The sequence below is a fragment of the Ziziphus jujuba genome, chromosome 6 (genome assembly GCF_031755915.1).
Source record: "Ziziphus jujuba cultivar Dongzao chromosome 6, ASM3175591v1".
Classification (NCBI taxonomy): domain Eukaryota; kingdom Viridiplantae; phylum Streptophyta; class Magnoliopsida; order Rosales; family Rhamnaceae; genus Ziziphus; species Ziziphus jujuba.
In genome coordinates this window covers 27,932,601-27,955,363 of record NC_083384.1, presented here as the reverse complement: position 1 = coordinate 27,955,363, position 22,763 = coordinate 27,932,601, and the positions used below count along the sequence as shown (strand labels likewise).

Below are 22,763 nucleotides of genomic sequence, written 5' to 3'. Positions count from 1 at the left end.
CTTCTTAAAGCTTTACCAACTACCAATCCTTTTTATAATTGACTACCAATCCTTTTTACAATTGAACTTTGATAAATTAACCAGTTTTCTTATATTAATCTTAAAAATTAAAATTATGCTTTCACTTGGGGTTTTCTTTTTTTACCCTTTTTTTTTTTTTTTTTTGGCTCCTAGATAAAAAAATAATTTCCCAGTTTAACAATAACCTTGTTTGGAAAATCTCTTATATATCCTATAGCATTGGTAATTACTAAAACACACATTTTAAAGGGACTTTTTACTCAAGTTGTTCCTCAAAATTTAGTATTCAAACTAACATTTTCTATAACAAAAGTTGCTAAATCCTCATCCCAATATTTAAAAAAATTAATTTGTATTTAAAAAAAAAAAAAACACTGATTTTAACAAATCAATTTTAGAACTGGATTGGTTTGGGCCAGATGGATCGGAACATAAATGGGCCTGGATCACAGATCGTAGAGCCAGACCCATCTCATATGTACTATCCTTCAGAATGTGGACGAGGCCTCTGATCTAAAACTTACCCGCCTGCATTTGGAATTGAACCGAAAACCAAACATATGAACTTCAACACCTAAACAAATTTCCTCACAAATGTCGAAAAAAAAAAAAAATCATTCAACAATAATGTTTTATAAAATTGTTTAATAAAACATTGATAGTTTCCTTTTTGTTGTTTTTACGTTTTACTTATTCCAATAAAATTAATAATGAAAAACTTTTCTTCTCATTTTTGCATCTCTATATATGAGAATTAGTACACATGAATGGCAAATAAAGATGAACTATGAATTAAAAAAAAAGAAGCATGAACTATATAAGAATTAAATTTAAAATTTTTCTTAATAAAGTAAATCTTTTATATAAGTTTTTTTTTATTAATAAAAAAGAAGTCTACAAACAGAACTGATTGTAAAACTACAACTAGTCTTTAAACTATAAAATAAAATAAATAAAAAAATAAAAAAATAACACAATGTTATTTACGCGATCGTCTCATTATTATGTATCGTTAAAGTATACTTTTGTCTTTATAATTGGTCCTTGCCTTCATCTACAAGTTTATATATGAAATTCTTAGCCCCAGAAGACATATATATATATATATATATATATTATGGGGACCCATGGGGACAGCATCAATTCCCACTCTCTCAAGCAAAAACACATATAAAAAATTTCTTATTATTAAAGGAAAAACCCACAAACATATCTGCTACCAGACAGTAGGCCCATGAGCCCAAAACATGAATTTCGGCCATAAAGGCTTTTGAAAATTATAGAAAATTGAGTGCAAAATTTATTAGTGAAAAATCATATAGAGGTTTACTAACTGAAAAATGACACGTTTAAGGAGTAATAATTAAACAAGTTTTAGTGCATGAGACGAGGTCATCCTTACATTGAGTGAATCGAGTGGGTAAGCAGCTTAAAATTTCTTAATTAAGTTGTAAATTTTTGTCATTTTAAAGGTCTACTATATTCTCCAATTAATACAACCTAATTTGGACCAAGTGGAACTCATTAATAAAAAAATATCAAATTTGAAAAATGATATTTTTTGAATTCCATTTTCCAATATGCTAAAAAGAAAAAAAAAAATTTCTATTCCAAAGGCCAACATGGATATTGACCCAAAAAAAAAAAAAATGGCAGTTGTCAGAAAAATGAAAGCAGATAATTTAAATATTATGGTGCACTAAACAAGTTGTGAATGGGCAATGGACAATTCTCTGTCATAGGAAGTTTATTCATTGAAAATTCTCTTTTAACAGAGACCGCGTGACCTACACTAAATCTACCTTTCAACGCATGCATTATGGAAAAAAAGAATTAATGCCTTGACAACTATGTGTTTTCTTTCTTTTTGGTATTGTAGTTTCTTGAAGCATTTGGCTGTCCAAATTGTCATTGCTTCCTCTGTTTTTGTTTTCTTGTATTATATGGCTTTATGTTTTATGCCTTTTTGACATAACAGAGTGGAATTGTGGTAATAAAGTCGTAATCTTTAGTTAAAAGTTTAGGAAATTAATGTGTATTAAATCTTGAATGGGTTATAGACTTTTAGCTGTTTTCTCAATAGGGTCATAGCCCTTTTGTTTTTTTGTCTCTTATTACTTGCATTGCAAACTGGACCTCGAATTTTATTAGATTATACTAAGTTTGGACCCATATCATTTAGGAGGGGAAAAATACCATGTATACAATCAAATAGGATTGTCTAATTGGCAATCTTATTTCCTTCTCAGCAAACAAACAAATAGAAAAATTAAAGAAAGAAAAAGAAAAAGTGCAATATGGTAATTTTAAAATTCCTTAAATTTGTGTTTGAAATTGATAAACTTCTACCTTCTAACTTAAAAAAATTCGAGCAAAAATATTTTGAAGTGAGAAAACAAACATATATACATATATAAATTCATGGTCATGCTACAAACATCAAAATGTTAACAAAATTTATTTATGAACTGATACATATTAAAATATTATTAATTAATATATTCATATAATCTAAATATAGATAAAGTAACTGTAAAATGAATAAGTAAATAAAAATAAAAAAACCTATTAAATATTAATATATTGTTTAATAAAAAATTTTGATAAATATTTTGATAACTTTAGCATTATTAATTAATTTAATCTTAAAACTTTGCGGCTGGCAAATAACTATTAATTAAGCTGCTATGTATAAATATATAAATTTTGTAAAGTGTAAGTTGTATAGAAATCATGTATAAGCTTTATGTATGGAAAAATCTGCAATAGTCCGAGTACTATTCATAATGAGTTGATCACATGTATGTTGATCTCGCATGTGTTTATGTGTGTAAAAGTATATATTTTGGACGTAATGCAGATTTTTTCTATATATGTATATATGATAGATGTAACTAGATATGCTTTTAGAGCTCTATTAAATGCTTTCAAAAGTTAAAAAAAAAAAAAAAAAAAAAAAAAAAAAAAAAAAAAAACATGATCATATTTAGCAAAAAACTTAAAAAAGCTTTTATGACAAAATAATAATCACTAAAGGCACTTCTAAAAGCATCAATGCCTTTTCAAATAAATGCTTAGGATTTAAGAAAAAAGATATTAAATACATTAATTAAAATATAAAAATATTAAAAATAAATTTAAAGTGTTTTCCTTTATGTATAGCCAAATATTTTACCATTTATTTTAAAATAAAAACAATTATTAATAAAAATGTTACAAAAGATAATTGCTTCTTAAAAATAAATACTTATTAAAAAATATTTCCAAACAAGCCCAATGAAAACTTTATTAAATCCAAGAACACCTTATAGACTTAAAAAAAAAAAAAAAAAAAAAAAAACTTGATTAAATCCAAGAACACCTTATAGAATTAAGTAACTTTAAATATGTTTGATACACTTAGGGATGTGTGAAGAATGATTGTGAAGGACAATGATCCATAATCATCATATTGTACAAATTATATATATCTACTATATGTACCGATAATAAATGCTATCCATTACTGTTTTTATCTATAAATCTCTCGTTATATTAAATTGATCCTTTAAATATTGAAAATCTTTATATATATATATATATATATATATTTTGCTATTCGTTATCAATCATGTTGATTACAGTAATACCATTGCTAACATAACAATGGCTAATTGGTAGTATTTAAGTATTTATTAATTTTTTATTCTAAAATTCTAGTTTAAGAAAGTTTTAGTCTTTCTACCACTTTAAAACCATTTTTTTAATTTGATTTTTATCAATTCCGAGGCCTGCAATACATTTTTTTTTTTAACATGGTCTTGTAATTTTATTTTTATGTTGCAATTGATGCATTATAATGTCTAAAAACCACTAAAAATTATATTAAAAATAATTTTATTGACCAAAGTATAACAAAAACTGAAATTCAAAGACTATAATGTCAAAAAAAAAAAAAAAAAAAAAGGGGGAGATGTATACACACACATACATGAACAAGGATGAGTGAATGAGAGTGTGAGAGTGTGAGAGAGAGAGACAGAGCGGAGGGAATGAAGGAGTGTTTGTTTGGTGGTAAAAGAAAATCACATGCTGTTTGACATATATGGAACTTAGAAGAAGGTTAGATTATTATTATTTTTTTTTGGTGGTGGGAGAAGTATAGAACTTAGAAGAAGACTGGGAGAGAGACATGGACATGAGACAATCCCACATGGTGAGGATGGCCCACAAATTTGACTTATATATGTCTCTTCTGCTAAGTATCGTTATCTGCAATAATCTCTATATTCATCACCTCTTTCTTTCTGCCATCGCTCTGATCCATCATCATCACCACTCAGCTGCCCTTTCCAATTCTCCATCCCATTACTCTTCTCATTTGCTAATAATTTGCCATTTCTTTTTTCAATTTCAAATGGGGTCCCAACTCAAACCATCCATTTCCCTTGACAGTCCTCAAATCTACGTTACGCTTTAGATTAATACTAGAAATATATTACCACTAATAATTATTATATATGTGTGTGTGTGTGTGTGTGTTATAGGATTTTTAATTTTACCTTCTAAAAGTTGAAATTAATTAAAGTGCTTTATGGTAATGTTAGAACATCTCCACTAGTGATGTGGATTGGTATCTGTTTGACATGACACACAAGTATGAAGAATTTGTTACCCATCTTGCATAGAAATCTACTCAATACATATTTATTTTCTTTTTTAAACGATATTATAAATTATTTTTTTGATAATGGTTTTTTTAAAATATTTGCTGAGTTACCTTGCTTAACAAAAGTTCAAAAAATAGACACACTTTGGATCTCTCTCTCTCTCTCTCTCTTTCTATATATATATATATATATATGGATATATATTTGACACATCAACGTGATAAACTCTTTGCAGTGGGAAAATTTTTTTTTTAATAATTTATCTATATATTTTTCTTAAATGAACAAACTAATTAATTTTTTGTCATTCACATCCCATTGAGGTAGTCATACTAGTGGCAAAAATCATTATATTTCTAGATATTATTCCATCTAAATAAATATATATATATATATAATATTTTTAATAAAATTTATAAAAAGAGATTGGAGCCATCATGATGGTTTGAAATTAAGAACACAACTTTTCCTGTCGAACCACATGAAAAGGGTTAACAGTACGATGATTCCACAGGCATCCTTAAAGAATAAAGACAGAACACATTATTTCAAATTAAAGAGAAAAATAAATAAATAAATAAATAATATATATTGTATTGGAGCTTAAAATTCAAAGCAAGGATAGCTAAAAGAAACCCCTAGAAGAGATTCCAATTAGAGGGGTTAGGGTTACTGTATATACAAGGACAATCAATGAAGTGGAAGTGATTGTCACTTGTCACTAGCTCTCTCCTTCCCCCAAAATATTCCACTTTTTTTTTTTTTCCTAAATAAGGTTTGTTCCACAAACAAAACGTGGATATACAGTAAATAATAATGCCGATTACAAAACTAATATCCGATCATCAAAACTTCAAAAGCAAAAGCAAACGCACTCTGCATTCAATATTTTATTTTGATGAAAAGGGGAGGGAGGGGGAGGGGACAATGGCCTGTAATACTACAGAATTAAATTCTTGTTTATATATTTATATATATATATATATATATTAGTAAATTAATTACTTAGAGCAAGTTGTGAAAGAAAAGTGAGTTAATTAAGCATGCAGGTCACAAATTAAGCTAGGTCTCTCATCTTTTTTGCATGCATGCAATGCTTATTCATTAATTAAATTTGTGTGTCTTTTTGTGTCCCTAGAGATAGGTCTGGAGAGAAACCTATATATAACAGCTATAGGAATGACAGAGGTCTCTACCTTTTAGTCTTATAGTTAGGTCTCTTTCCAATAAATTGGTCCTTTATTAGGACAAACATATCAATCAGTGCCTAAAATATACCTATAATGTTAATGCTTAACAATTGAAATCTCTATTTCTTTGAATCCGTATTATTCATAATATTTTTAACCAAATGAATATAGGTCAAGTTGGGTATTGGGATATTGTAGGGAAATTAATACATTTGAAGTGAACAATCAACAAATTAATGATTAGACCTATGATATATTTTTCCCAAAACAAAAGAGGGACATTTATACCAAAAAAAGGTTCTCTTATGCTTCATCGATCCGATTCGATGCAATATTTGATAGGCAACTACCAGATTACATATGATTTGATAAATCATTCTCAAAATAGATTTGACAATATCGTTTATTATAAAAAAATTTTATATCCATATATATTTATGTATGGAAATTCTATGGTAAGAACAGTCCGAATGAGAATCGCAGTATTAGTGACGGTTTTTTATAATATTAACGATAGTTTTTTAGAAAATCGTCACCAATACTATGAAAAACCGTTACCAATACTGTAATCCGCACGAAGACCGTCCGCATCATAAACGGACTGTATTTATGTATATATATATATATATTAGTTTTTTATTTTTAGAATCGAAATTTATTTAATATTCATCCTATGATCAATAATAAAATATCTTTCACTATTTTATTATTGATAATTAGATGAATTCTGGATTTTTTTTTTTTAAAGAATTTTCTATTGGAAGAAAAGTTATATATGTGGATTTTTTTTTTGGGGGGTAAATTTATATATATATGTAGATATAGATATATAATGAACGTGCAGTCACATGTCATATTTTGAGCTTGGCCCCGAAAGATCCTTTTTTGCAATTGCCTTTTTCATTCAGAGCAAGTTGGTGTAAACTGTCCCATTAAATATAATAATTATACGTCAATTTTCATGCCATTGTCTTGTGACTTTGTGATGAAGATCAGACAGTTTCTGAGGAACAAGGTTGGGGGTTGATGGAATTTCTTTCTTTTTAACTTATAGAGGTAGACAGATTGCGATGCTTTAATTGTCCCACCTTATTTATATGAGGGACCCAATATACCTTTATAATATATATATATATATAATTTTATATGTATATGTATATTATATTATTAATGATAGTTTGGAATTCTAATTGCATACAAATCATACATATGTTTCTGATCATAAAGCTGAAAAACTGGGCGTGAAAGGGAACAAAAACCAAGCTCTCTCTCTTTCTGACAGAATAATTTTGATGTTGGCAAGTGGTGGGTGTATAAATAGTACCTATATGTGTGTGTGTGTATACACATATATATATTAATTAAGATTTCTACAAGATGCTTAGGACTTGAAAGAGAGGGGTCAAGTTAAATTACAGTATTACTTAAGAAATTACAAATCCACCAGCAAATGCATTAATTTTTATAGTTTTAACTATTTCTATTTGTTGTTTAATGAAGATGGTTTTGGTTGCTTATTGGTCTGCATTAAACTTCATAGCCACGAACTTGTCTGTTGACAAACTTTTTTAAAATTAAAGGTATATATCAAGTCATTAAAATAAATTAATGCATCTGATTAAACAAGGAAAAAGAAAACATTGTTAATTAATTGAAAGGTAACAGGTTCAATAGTGAAATTTTAATCATGTTCTAAGAGATTAGGTCTTAATTAATAATTGGATAAACCATACATGTAAGAGAAGAAGTATATGCATGTTTTATAATTATAAAACTTGCCTAAAAGGAACACCAACATTAAAAAGAGGAAACATTCTCAAAACAGATCTGTTAGGTAAGCCGAAAGAAGTCACCCACATATTTTATTATATAGATATATATGATTACTAGTTTAACTAAACTATTAAAATCCTACTTATATTAATTATTTGCAAATAAATAATAGTAACATTCCTATTAAGCTACAATACCATCTCGGCCTCCACCACCATAGTAGTTAAGTACTACCAACAAAATAAGAACCAAAGCCCTTTTGGGTTTCTTTTCCTTTTTGTTATTATATAATTTGGTACTCTTGTTGTCGGAAAACAAAAATTAAATTAACTTAAATACCCATTTAAAGGCTTTTTGCCAACCCAATTTGAACCGTACCCCTACATATTCCTGTCCCTACTTATACTTCATCTAAATTTCCTCTTCCCCTTAAAAGACCCAAGAAAGAGAAAATGGTTAAAGCAAAGTACATATAAAAACTAACATATAGATATATACACAAACGTAAAGTTATTAGCTAGTTTAATCTATGAATACTTGCATAAAGATATTATATAAATATAATTGTATAAAGATATAATTTTATAATGATATTATATAATGATAATTCATCATTTTTCATTAGCTTAAGTTTTAAAAAAATTTAATATTCAATTTGCTATTAGACCAAGAGGTCTATTAGGTTTTATGTGTTTAAAACTTGACAGCTAGCTCCTATAGAAAAACATGTGTAAGGATCCGATTTGAATCCAAAATGTGATCATCCTTATAAATGAGTATAAACATAAAGGAAATTTATCTTTTATCAGTTTAAAATTATGAAAAAAAAATATTAATTCACTATATATATATATATATGTGTGTGTAAAATATACGATATATATAACATAAAAAAATTGTTATTATTCTCACTGGTTAATGATCACTAATAAAATATTTATATATCAAATGATAATTTAAATAATTATTATTAAATAATTTATTTTTAAAATTTTAAAATAAAAACAATATAATTAAGGATCCAAATTAAAATTTGCTATATGAAATGGAGATCATTGTCAATACCAACAAATAATAAAACTCTCAATAGAAATATCTAATACATAAAATATAAAATGAAAAATTTTACTGTATGTATGGTATAGATATATACTTAATAAATAGTCGGTTTAAAAAAATCAATCAATCTTTCACATAGTGTGTGTAAGAGATGAGACTAATACTTTCGATAGTACTAGAAATATTCCCTTAAACATGGAACAACATCCAACAGAACAAAATTATATATATATATATATACATATATATATTATGAGAGAAATGATGATGATGAAGGGATTGATGATATTGTGAATCTGAAAGTGAGTAATGGAGGGCATAGAGGTAAAGACAAAGGAAGAGACAAAGGAAGGAAACAAAGGGTGGTCGGGGGAGGGATTGAGGAAAAGAAAGAGGGAAGGGGTGGTAATGGTATTGGCATAGATACAGAGGCAAAAGGCAGCCCCACCAATGAGCACCATGAGCAAAATTAGCACAGGAACTGTGGCCCCTACAGTGGGCTGTGGGAGTGTGTAATTGGATGGTCCAGTGGGTGTCTTGGCCTTATCAGACATATTTGTCAGACCCAGTTTCCCAATTGAACTCCTCGATCCCCTTCCCTTCCCACCACTTTGGCCTCACCTTCCTCACATTCATTCACAATTTCACATTCACACATTGAGAGAAAGAGAGCCACGCCATCTTTCTGCAAAACCCATCCCATCCTGCCTCATTGCCTGGTTGGCCTTGGCCTCCCATCCAACACTCTCTGTCAGACCCTTCTTTTGTCCTCATCTCTTCTTTAACACCCATTTAACATTAACAATCAGCTAGCTGTTTCTAGTACTTTTTAGTTTTACAATAAAAATTAAAATTTTACCCACTTGAGATAAACTTCTCTATTTTTTTCAAAAAGCACCAAAAACTTTTTTTAAAAACAACTCTTAAATTATCTAAAAGGATAGCTAGTCCCCAGAGGCCACTGTTGATAACAATAACAATAATAATAATAATAATAATAATAATAAAGCTAGAGGATAAAAGTGGTGGTCAGGGAGGTGGAAAAAAGAACATTCTTCTTGCAAGTGCAGTTAAACCCTAGAGACAGGGACTAGTCCTGTGTTTTTTGATATGGAAAGAGATATTACCTCAAACCAAATGCAAAATGACATTTAACATGGGGGGACAATTGAGTCAATGATATGTGTGACAAAATACCAAATTATATCATTCCCCACTAGCTTGCCATGACCAAAACCAGTTCTTTCCCATTAACTTTTTCCCGCCCATCTTATCTTTCACTTATCTAGCTTTTCTTTTTTTTCTTTCTTTTTTTTTTTTTTTTTTTTTTTTTTTTTTTTTTTTTTTAAACTTGTGGGTTTTAAAAGCGAATTTTGATATGGAAGTCTTAGCAGCCACCTAATTTGTATAGGACCTTTCAAGGCAATCACCAATATGCAACTCCCTTTTTATTTTCCCTTGTTGCCTTTGGTCACCTTGCAATTTTACATTCTTTAGCCATTTTTAATTTCTTCATTTTTTTTTTTTTTGTTTTTTGGTTAGTGGTATGGAGATTCGGTTATGGTATCATTATGTGGAGACTTCATCATATAATTGATATTATATATATATAGAAGTTAATAATTAACAACTAATTATCACTCACTTCATTTTCAAGGGGGCCATTATCTTTCTCGCACTTAAATGACCTTTTCTTTCATTGTTCAATTCCATATTGACAACCAAGATGAAGAAAATGATGCAAATATATATATACCACCAAAAAGATATCATCAATATTATTAATTTTCATTAAGAATTTTTGTTGTCAACCTTTGTCCTAATTACATCGATTTGAGAGTCAATAGTATGGCATTATTATCATGGCCAATGTATACCTAACCATATAATTTGGTCCCAGCTTTCCCGGAATGAGGGATTTTTGGTGAAATATATTTTTCTAATATATCGTCTCTTCCCAAATTCCATAATTTTTCTACACCTAATATATCAATAACTAACGCCCTTTGTTAATTAGAATATACTAATTCCTAACAATAGATCAATAATTAAAGTTCTTAAATGGCTCCTATGGTGTTCCTTGTATTCCATCCAAGAAATGATGAAGAAAAGAACAAAGAGATAAAAGAGTCATCCCCTTATGTAATATAAGTAATCAAATTGATATATTTTCCTATGTAAAAAATTTACACCCAGTCTTTAGATGGAGTGAAATTTGTAACCTACTAACCAACCAACTTTTTATATATATGGAAAGATCTAACCTAATTTGGTTTTGTTTTGACATATTTATCAATTAGGAGTGACAGATTTTTAATCGCAGGTTCAATCAAGTTATAATATAAGGAAAGTGATATAAATCAAACTCACATGACTTCAAGAGGGTCAATGTGAATATGATTGTTGCCTACAGCCTCTTGGCTCCACCTGGGTCAGCAATGACTTAGAAAATGAACTTCTACAAAAGAAAATTGGAAAAACATTTTTTTTTTGTGTGTGTGTGTGTGTGTGTGTGTGTGTGTGAATAAAAAAAAATTGGTGAAGCGTTTGTCCAACTTCTAAAAGAGCTTTTTATTTTATTTTATTTTATTTATTTTGTTGGCACTACAAGGGTATGGACTTCTGTGGCAAGTATTGTTGGAGGGACCAACCTCACTCATCAAGAACTAATTAAACTTATTTTGTAATCTCGTAATGATAAACCATGCCTAATGCTAGATCACAAATGGTGTAAATTTAGTACCATATTTGTTATGTTATCCAAAAAGTAGCATATGAACATAGAAAAAGTCCAAATTCCACGCTAAGATATATATATATATATATTATATACATAAATCAGAAACTTGAACCGTAATAAATCCCAAATTCATTCTTTATCCGAAAAAAAAAAATAATAATAAATAAATAAATCTCATACCTCCTTCTATAAAAACCAATACTTGACAGCAGTGAAAAGTAAGTTCAGACAAAAATCAGTTAAAAATATACATATATATATATATATATCTATATTTAAAATAAAGCCTAAAATAATAGTCTGTCATTTTCCACAAAACTCAAAAGTCACAAGCCTCTATAAAAGGCAGCCAAATCCTAAACACCCTCCCCCTCCTCTCTCTCTCTCTCTCTCTCTCTCTCTCTCAGAGCAATACAAACTAAAAGAAAAACACAAAACACATTATAAACAAACAAAGCTCAAAGCTTCTCTCTTCTTCTTCTTCTTCAAAGAATCAAAACATGGGGTTTCCAGTGGGCTACACAGAGCTTTTCCTTCCAAAACTGTTTTTCCACACTCTTTCCTTTCTGGGTTTCATCAGAAAATTCATCTCCTTCCTCTTCCGTTGTCTGGGTCTTCAAGATTTCATCGAACCCGACAATGGCAGCTGGGCCGACCCGGGAACCCGAATACCCGAATTCCACTCCATGTCTGCGTTGTTAATACGGGAAATCCTACCGGTGGTGAAGTTCTCGGAGCTTGTGGACCCACCCGAGAGCTGTGCGGTGTGTTTGTACGAGTTTGAATCTGAGGATGAGATCCGACGGCTGACGAATTGCCGTCACATATTCCACAGAGGGTGTCTGGACCGTTGGATGGGTTACGATCAGAGAACCTGTCCGCTTTGTAGAACGCCGTTTATACCGGAAGATATGCAAGGCTCTTTCAATGAGAGGCTTTGGGCTGCTTCTGGTATTCCTGATTTTTATGGCGAATATTCTCATATTACTGGTTTGTAATTTTAATTTTTTTTTAGATTTTATAAAAGAAAATTATAATTTTCTTTTTTTTCTTTTTCTTTTTTTTTTTTTTTGGGGGGTGGGATGGGGGTTTAGATTTTGAGTTTGGAAAATTCCACATGGCTTTGTGGTGTAAATATTGGCCAAAAACAAAAAAAAAAAGGGGGGTTTCACCACAAGAAAATTGAGTCCGGTTACCGGAATTAGATTATGATTTTTGTACAGTTTTTTTTTATCCGAATTCACAAAAAATGGAAATAAGAATTTCGATCTTCTATATATATATATATATATATATATATATAAATTTGTGTGTTTTTTTTTTTTTGGGGTAATAAGTGCTTAATATGATGAAGTTTCATTAATTTTCAGTTTGTTTTTTCAAATTGGATTGGATAGGTTGTTAATTGGTTTGTTTTTTAATATTAGAGTTGGGTTTTGGCATTTTGGAAAAATTAAAGCACTTTTGTTTGTTTTTTTATGGGGGATATGACAGATGATGCAATGGTTGGCCTAAGATTTGGTCAAGCAATGTACCGAAAAAATCACAGATGTTCTGGCAGATTAAAATAAAAGAAAAATGGGTTAAAGAAAAGCTTGGATTTTGTCGAAATCACAAAGAGAAAAAAAAAAATAATAATAAAATAAAATAATAATAAAATAAAATAAAATTCCATGCCAAAAGAAATAAAAGTTTACATATTATTAAGAACTTCACAATTACAAGTTGCAAATTCCAAATTTTATTTATTTATTTATTTTTTCATTCTCATCATGATCAAGATGATGGGAATAATAACTTAATCATTTCAATACCAGGACTTTTGATGCTTTTTTAAGTGATGTTGCCGGCTCATTGGCATATCATAATTAAACCATGAGTACACATATGCGTGCGAATATTTCTTTAATAATTTTATTTTTTTGGCAAATATCATATATATATATATATATATATAATTTTCTCCTATTCAAAAATTATGGATAATTTTATTTCATAAATCATTCTATTGATAATAGGATAATAAAAAGAATTTTATTATTGATAATACAATCAGATAAATTTTTGTCTAAAATTATTTGATGAGAGATTATCATAGTAGTATATATATATATATATATATATGTGATGATATCATTTTTTTTTTTTTTTTGTAATACTAAAAGAAAATTCATCCGGGTTTCCGGGAATCATTTTCACTTTTGTTTTTAGGGGAATCTGTTTTTATTATTATTTTTTTTCCCCTTTTGTGGGGTAAGGAGGTGAAGCTCTTTTTCTCTTTTTCTTCTTTATTTACTCCTTTTTATTTGTTAAGTAAGCATATAACTAGTCATGGAAAAAGAAAAAGAAAATTAAAAAAAAAAAAAAAGGGGTCTTGAAAATTTGACAATTTGCCAACTCCGATTAGAAGCAGTAAACTGCATGTGGTCCACAAGGTATATATATTGATATTATATTTTTTAAATTGAATTTCCATCCAAAAGATTATTATTATTATTTTTTTTTTTTAGTTAAAACAGATGATTTCTCTTATTTAAAATATATACATATATATATATATATATGTTTTTATTGGGCTTGATATGAAATTCGCCTTCTTCAATAAATCTCTTATTAATAGCATTAATTTCTAGTCTTCTAGAGATGGGAATAAACAATTAATCAAAGTAGGAAAACGTCCATAAATAAAAACTACTACGGACTTTAAGAAATTTTAGATTGCCGCATAAACAGGTTCAACTTATGACAATGAAATCTATATATTTTGATGGTCATATATGACAATGATATATATATATATATATATGTATATTTTTTTTGTGAATGACGATGATATATATATCAATCCAATATCATCTTCTATTATATGTATTAGGATTTCTCTTTTTTGGTTATAAACTAATTTTGTCGTACATGTTCGTCACCGAAAATGTTGATTATTGGTACAGATACGTCTTTAAAAGAACTGACTGATTATAAATTGCACTTGTATTCTCATATATATATTTGTACTTATCATGTTTAGAGCTCCCTCTCTCTCTCTCTCTCTCTCTCTCTCTCTCTCTCCACTTTCAATTATTATCCTATGGTATTCTCATTTTGTACTTATTTTGATTTTGATATGTGAAAATATATGATTAATATATTCTACCATTAGTGGTATAACATTTTAAATATGTAGTAGAGTGATATATATATATATATATATATAAAGAAAGGTTACGGTATGGTCCGTTTTTGTGCGAACCTACACCAAAATTGAAGCTGTTTTTTTTTAAAAAAAATTTCAGCTTTATTGTATACAGTTTTGACTTTGTTGTATATAGCTGTGTATACCTACATAACAAAGTCGATATTTTTTCTTTTTTAAATGTCAGTTTTGATGCAGACCGGATGGTAGCCTCTTCTTATATATATATATATATATATATCATATACGTATATGTGTGTATTTATATATATGTATACCTTTATATATATAAAACGATATAGCATGCACGAACTGTGGTGGTAGCAAAATTAAGGGGAAACAAAAAAATGGCATGCATGAAATAGATCTGGGCGGTATATTACAGCCTTTTTATCAAATTTTATATTTACATAAGTAGGCTTACATTAGTTTTTATATTGATTTTATATATTCACATTTTCCTATCCATTTGGAATACAAAATTAGACTACTGAAAGTCTTATCCAACAATATTGCACTATTAATGTATTTAACTGATAAATAAGACTCAATAATAAAACAATCAAATCCATCTAAAATGAGTACAAATTTATATATATGTAAATAAAATTTTGATCTGTTAAAAACAAAGTTTCTTATCTTATATTAAAAATATGTTCACAACATAAAGTTACTTATATGTATTTATATGTGTATTACATGTATGTATATGCAAGAGCTTACATTATGTACATAGTGCACCATGGCATGCAGGAAAGGGACCCTTGTGTATTTGATAATGAAACAATGAGCCCACAAGGATTCAGAAAATTCGTACTAAATGTTGATAATAATATATAAATAGCCAATTTTATAAGAATTCTCTCTATGTTTTTTTTGGTTAATTTATGAATACAAACGGCAACCAAGAAAAGGACCCAAAAACGTTTATAACTTTATTAATTGTATTAATATGTAGATTATTGTTTTTATATGTTTTCAATAATTTTGTACATAGGAAAGACGATAAAAATCCCAAGAAAGGAAACGTGGATGACTAGCAAAGATGGTAGATGGTTTAGTTGTTGTACCTACGCCAGTTTTCAACTTGACCACTTCTTTCTTTGTTTTGCTACCACCAATTTGGAGCCAAAACATTTATCATCATTCTAGAATGTGGGGTTGTTGCTCTAGTCTAAATTTATTTCAGATTTCTTTTTACCCAAAAAAATAATTTTTTTTAGATTTCATATTATTTGAACAAAAGTCTTCAGGGACTACGTACAAATTCTCTTTATTCCAAGATTTATTACTAATAAATGTCCACACTTGGGGCTTTAAGTTAAGAGATAATGACTCATTCCTTGTTGGCAATGTTCATCTCATTTCTTATCATTTTTTTTTTCAAATTTTTTATTGAAAAGAAGTATATTAATCCATTAGGTGAGTGGAGTAACTTAACAAAATGGAAATAGACATCCAGTTTACTTGACAGAGAAGTTCCAATTTCAGACGTAACATCGGTTATTTTGTTGCATTTCAACTTTGGCACTATCTGTATCTAAGAGGAACAATTTTATACATTTCCTTCTTCATTTATTTATTTGAGATTCAGCACTCATGCCCTTTGAATTATAAAGCTTTTGCACTTTGGCCTTAACTTTTCTTTTCAGCATTTTGATTCTTAAATTTCAATTTTTATGGATGTATTTTGATCCTTAAATTATTTTTGTCTATTTTTTAACAACATTGTAGCATGCAATACACTTTACATAATACGTAGGATCTTGTAACATTGTTTGTAATTTCATTGTTTTATTGATGCACTAAGTATACTACATGCCTCAAAACTACAAAACAGTATACAAAATATATGTAGTTTACAAAATAGTATACAAAATATATGTAGTTTTAAGACCAACAGTATGGTATATCAAAAACTAAATTTTAAAGATAGTAATGTCGGACAAAAAAATATAAAAATAAAAAACGAAGACCAAAATGTCAAAGCCTAATAATTGAGGGCAGACGTACTATATTAAATATATATATATATAAAACATTTCAATAGATCATATTGATTGTTGAAAAATTGTCTCATCTGTTCATAAATTCATCCTTTGGTATTAGTTTCTCTGCGTTGTTTTGATCAAGCCTGCTTGATCTCCACCACAAGTAAAACCATCTTCTAATAACCAAAGTTGCGCTCCCAGTTATTAATATTATAAAATAAAAAAATAAAAATAAAAAAAAAGGGACTTGCGCTCCCACTTCACAGCTCATCTTTCATTTAATTAATATTTTAATGAAATTGACTGAATGACATATAGCTTATTTTAAAATAGAAAATAACCAAAAAAAACAAAAAAATAACAAAGATAACATCTAAAATTTGGAAGATCTCATTGTATTACACTGCAATAGTCATTTTTGTTCCACAATCTAGAACCATATGGAACTATTCAACTGAAGATCTTCAGATATACTTTGTACAAACAGTTCGGTCATTGATTCTCCCGTAAATAATATAACTACGATTCATAAACTTTCTCACACCAATAAACTAATAAATGTAGAGATAAGTACCAATTTATTTTCTATCAATCAAAACAACAATAATAAAAATATGACTTTTGGAATGAAGTTAATTTATAGAATAACATTTCGCTCAAGAAGCACTCAGCATGTAACAATTCAAAACAGTATTTGGAGTCATATCAGCCAAACTGGACAGGAGCATGGCATCCAAGAAACAACATTAGGTCAATCATATGGCAAGTGAGGCATTAAATATGTCAAAAAAATAACCAAACAGAAAGCTTATACGTTCAGCTCCTCTAATTCCTACCAAAATGTATATTATTGATATATATATATTTTTTACCAAATTAACGAGTAATAACAATATTTAAACAATATCACTCACAATACTCATAAACCCCTCCAGCAAGTAAATCCAAGAAATGCCAGCCATACATTGACAGGTTTGAAACACAAATTGGAACTTCCCAGCAAATTACTTGCAAACACAATATATAAGGCAGTGTAATAAAGATACTGAATGTGGCCAACCGCCAAGACACGTTAAAGAATCACCTAGAATAGCCAGAAGGTGGATAACCAGGGGGAGGGTACTGAGCTGGAGGATAACCAGCAGCTGGATAACCTTGAGCCTGCGGAGCAGGTGGATAACTGTAGGGTTGTCCATATGCTGGTTGAGGTGGATATCCAACAGTTGGAGGAATTGCTTGATCTATGCGAGACATTTGCTGCATGGGGGGCACTGCCATCACTGGCTGAGGCCCGAACTTTCCGTCCCTTTTGTCCATTTCAATCTTGTGCTGCGTCTGTAAATTAACCCCAGTGAATTAATCATAAAGCAGTCTTTCACTTGAATCAACTATAAGGTTGATTAGTTTCCAATTTCCATTGCAAGGCCTTCAGAAAATAATAAATAAATCATTACCATACCTGCATACAAGCGCAAACCCTACAAGACAAACAAAATCAAGAAATCGGTTAAGTTCAACTTTCAACACAGAATGGCAGAAAGGATTCGGAATAAAAAGAGGATGAATGCCTTACGTGCAATACACCATGTCGGCCAAACAAGACAATAGTTGAGAAGCCTCTTGAATTTCTTCACTTCCAACAATCATAGCAACTATGGAAAAAATGCAAGCAATCTGTTGTAGGCAGAACATGAAACCCTGAAAATAGAAGGAAACATGTTTAAGAGATGGGTAGAGTCACTTTGAATTGCCAATAGATAGTACACACACACACACACATACACACATGTAGGGAAGAGAAGGGTGGGGGGGAAGAGAAGAGAGAGAGAGAGAGAGAGAGTACAATAATGCAGTTGTCACATTGCGTAGTTTGTATGTTAAATTCATCTTGTAACAAAAAGCGGGTTGAGGCCACTGAATTGCCAAAGCAGAGGACAACCTGCAAATCAAACATATGGCAAGGAATTCTTATTAGATACAAATTATATATACAGCTGCCACAAGAAATTATATGGTTGTGGCTGGTGTTGCAAGACTCAAAACAGCTGGAAATGATTATTTTACTATTTAAAAAAAAAAAATAAATAAATATAAAAAGGGCCACGCAATAATATGGTGATATCTCACCTCACTAAGCAATACACAAAGCTATCAAAAAAACACATTACATTGGTCAAACATTTTTCGATTTTTCATATTTCAATAACTATCAAACGGTCTATGATGGCATCTTGAAAAGTCAGCAGAAATTTAGGCAGAAACCCGGGTTTTCACTAATCTAGTTTCGAAACTAAGCTGATTTCTCATTTTTCATATTACGCTAATATGAAAGCAAGGTATTAACTAATGCAATATGGTGATATGGTATACCACCATGTCTGAGTTTCTAATACCACCATAGTAGTAAGCCAATAAGAAACCATGTCTGAGTTTCTAATACTTCCATATATACACCAAAGTTTCAAATACTTTCAATATACCCACGCTACTGCTAGTCAAATCATACATACAATTTACTTAAACAAACAACATGTAAATAATGATTAAAAAAACTAGTTTTCATAAAGCAAAGACACAGATGTCAATCAAAACATAAAAAATGGCTTACACAAGCATGGTAACAAAGAATCAAACTTATATACCTCAGTGGCCAGGCAAAATTCAGGGCATCGACTTTCTCCACACCTGCCGCTACAGGGCATATAACCAGCACAGCATACGTATCTACAACAAACAAGAGAACAAACAGTCATAAAAAAAGCTCACACAGCTTCAAAACAGAGTTAGAAAGGAATCAAAACTATCAATTACCTAGACATGTCATTGTAAAGAGCTCGTTTGCGAAGCATGTATGACACACATGGTGCACTGGAGTAAAACAATAAAAATATTAAGTGAACAAGGGAACAAACAATCATCCTTAAAGAATTTGCATATGCAAGACACAATGAATATTCTGCCGACTTGCAGATAGATAAGTTACACATCTGATATATATTACATACATAGGATCCAAATGTATTTGTAGTATGTGCATAGTTTGACAGAATAACAGTCAGCATGGCACATTGTCCTCATGCACAGCAATCAGCAGTGGACAATAAATACAAATATTGTCTGATACCATAAATCACACCTTGTGGCATGTTCCTTCAACACCAGAAATGCCTAAGGAAAATTGCACCTTGAACAGAAAACAGAGAAAAAACTCGGGAGTATGCAAAACTGAATACCTCTGAACAAACAAATTACAGTTGGTCCATGAAGCTCCAACTGTGCTTGATGTTCCCAAGATCTATTAAGGAACTTGACTCTAATTTAAGCTACAAAAACACGACCAGATATCTCCAACCATAAAAATTGCACAGTTAAACGATTACACTTGAAATACCACCAAAATGATTCATCGAATACCAGCTTGCAGAGTAGAATATTACATATATACAACAATTAATATAAGCAATCGACTATGCCTGATCACAAACCTTATTTCACACTTGCAACATTAGGTCCTGACGTGCTGAGTGACAAGCTATAATAGAATATTACATATACCATATAAATAATTAATATAAGCAATCAACAGTATCTGATCACAAACTTCATTTCACACTTTAAGCTTATTGACGAGGATTTCAAGCATGCAACTTTAGGTCCTGTTGTGCTGAGTGACATGCTATAGTAGAATATTACATACATTCATATAAACAATTAACATAAGCAACCAACAGCGCCTGGTCACAGACTTTATTTCACAGTCATTATTAAGCTTATTGATGAGGATTTCAGGCATGCAACATTAGGTCCTGATGTGCTGAGTGACAACCCTACTGCATATCTTGGGCTCGATGAATAAAAATGATCTGCTAACACTATCCACTATTTGCATTAACCAAAAAACAAAAATCCGCTATTTCTGTGACTCTAAAAATGTATGTTACAATAATAAAAGCCATGAAATTGTCATAAACTTAGTTTATTGTTCAAACTAAATACATTTTTCAAAAATCATAACACAATTCCCATTCTCAAAAAATTATGCTAACAAAAAGAATTGTCTCTCAATCAACTTAATTTTACCATAACTCCACAATATGTGCAAATTAAAAAAAAAAAAAATGTGATTTTTCAATAGTCATCACATACTTCCCGTTCTTCGAAACTTACGCTAACATAAAAAACTCCTCCATAACCAATCTGATCGACTTAATTTTTTACGATACTACTAAGATGTTTCAAATCCCACAATGTATACAAAAACATCTGAAATGAAGATCACCATCGTTGCCTAACAAAATTACCCAAACACGATAGAAACTAAACAGCAACGGAAAAATGAATAAATAAAGTACAAAATTTGAAATAAACAAATTAATAAAAAAAGGGCAAATATTTAAAGTCAACGTCATTCAACCCAAGTCAACCAGCACAAACAAAATTTGCACACATATCTGATTTGCAAAAGGCTAATAATAATCAGATTAACAAAACAATATCCTTGTCCAGACAGATCTTAAAAAAAAAAAAAAAAAACGACAGAGCAATTAAACAAAATTAATCAAAAAAAAAAAAAAAACCCGAAGCAATAGATCCAGAGAACTTACCAAAAGAGAGAAAGGCAGCAATCTGCACACAAATTTAAAGACTATCAAATACTGAAGAAGATTCACATAAACACACACACACACACATATATATATACATATATATATATATATATATATAGAGAGAGAGAGAGAGAGAGAGAGAGAAAGAATAGCATACAAGGAGTGTCGGCCTGAATAGTCCTCATGAGGTCAGTGTGCCAGATATTGCGGTAATTCTGGCGAAGCTGCATCTTGTCTATGTGCTCCTGAGACGCCATTGTTATTATTATTCCTCTTACGATCTCACTCCAAACCCCTCAGAAACACAAAACGCTCTGTCACAGCCACACGAAATGGGTGAAAAATAAATTTTCAAAAATCTAGGGTTTGGCTTCTTCAGGAAGATGAAGATGATGATGAAGAAGAAGAAGAAGAAGAAGAAGAAAGTTGGAGATCTCGAAGAAAGTTTTGGAAAAAATGAATAAATATATGGCAAGAAATTCAAAGTCTATTGAGAAAAACAAAGCAAGAATAAAAATAATAATAATATCTTCTTCTTTTTTTTTTTTTTTTTTTTTTTTTTGGGTCTGGGGGATGCTTTCTTTAGAAATTAGATATCTTAACGCGTAGGAAGACAGTTTCGATGAAGACGACGATGATGACCTGGAGAATTAAATGATAGATTTTAATTATATTTAATTTTTTTGAAAAAAAATAATAATAATAATAAATGATGTAAATTTCCTAATTGTTGCCAGTTGTGGTTTATTTTTGAATTTTGATTTCTCGTTTCTAGAAAAAAAAAAAGGCAAAACGGATCGGGTATATATTATCTGTGTGGTTTTATCCGATGATTCCGTTCTGAAACGACAGTCCGGATATAGGTCCAATCGGGTCGGTTTTGTCTTTCTTTTTTTTTCTTTTTTGAATTTTTATATTGTACTTTTAAAATTGTTTTTAGATTAATTTGAAATTGCATAGAAATTTAACAGAAATTACCTCTCTCTCTCTCTCTCTCTCTCTCTAACGTTTTTTTTAAAAAAAAGAAATAAAAATAAAATTAATTCTTCTTATGCTTAATAAGGTAAACAAAGTTGGTCAAAATCCGGATTGACGTGTATTTATAAGCTTGTAATACTTTTGGAAACTATATTATAAAAACAAAAATTTATTGCTATTGTTAGGTCCAAATTTTTTTATGACTATGTTAAGTAAGGTTGGGTTACTGATATGCTATTTACACATATTTTTTAAAAATTTTGAATTTAAAACACTGAAATAGAGGAAAATTAATATCAATGATAATTCTTAAATTCAAGCTCAAAACCTTCTAAAATTTCTATGGCCATATATATTTGCATGCTCCTAATGAGATTTTCCATTAGGTTCAAACCTTTGTCCTAAAATAAATGTCCATAATCTTGAAAGGATCTCAAATTTTTATAACCGATCTTTTAAAAAGTTATGATTTAAAAATATATTTGAATATATATAGTTATGATTAAGTTAGAATATCTTAATTTTATGAAATTAGAACATAGTGCAAATAAATTAGAATGAATAT

The 22,763-nt window shown here is 29.6% G+C and overlaps 2 protein-coding genes across 3 annotated transcripts; one reads left to right on the top strand and one right to left on the bottom strand.

The window, feature by feature from the left end:
* Positions 1–11,786: 11,786 nt before the first annotated feature.
* Positions 11,787–12,711, top strand: LOC107430201 (brassinosteroid-responsive RING protein 1). The gene has a single exon (XM_016041010.4). The coding sequence runs from the start codon at positions 11,933–11,935 to the stop codon at positions 12,428–12,430; it is 498 nt and encodes a 165-aa protein (XP_015896496.2). The 5' UTR covers positions 11,787–11,932; the 3' UTR covers positions 12,431–12,711.
* Positions 12,712–17,442: 4,731 nt separating this feature from the next.
* LOC107429871 (uncharacterized) lies at positions 17,443–21,848 on the bottom strand. 2 transcript variants are annotated; one of them, XM_016040629.4, is made up of 8 exons: positions 21,378–21,848; positions 21,218–21,239; positions 19,425–19,481; positions 19,256–19,337; positions 18,457–18,552; positions 18,187–18,311; positions 18,073–18,091; positions 17,443–17,948 (listed from the first exon to the last, which is right to left on the bottom strand). In XM_016040629.4, the coding sequence occupies exons 1-8, from the start codon at positions 21,475–21,477 to the stop codon at positions 17,694–17,696; spliced, it is 756 nt and encodes a 251-aa protein (XP_015896115.1). In that variant the 5' UTR covers positions 21,478–21,848; the 3' UTR covers positions 17,443–17,693. The 2 variants fall into 2 exon arrangements, with proteins under 2 accessions (XP_015896115.1, XP_048320012.1); XM_048464055.2 differs by lacking the exons at positions 21,218–21,239; positions 21,378–21,848 and adding an exon at positions 19,847–21,119.
* Between the last annotated feature and the right edge of the window lie 915 nt (positions 21,849–22,763).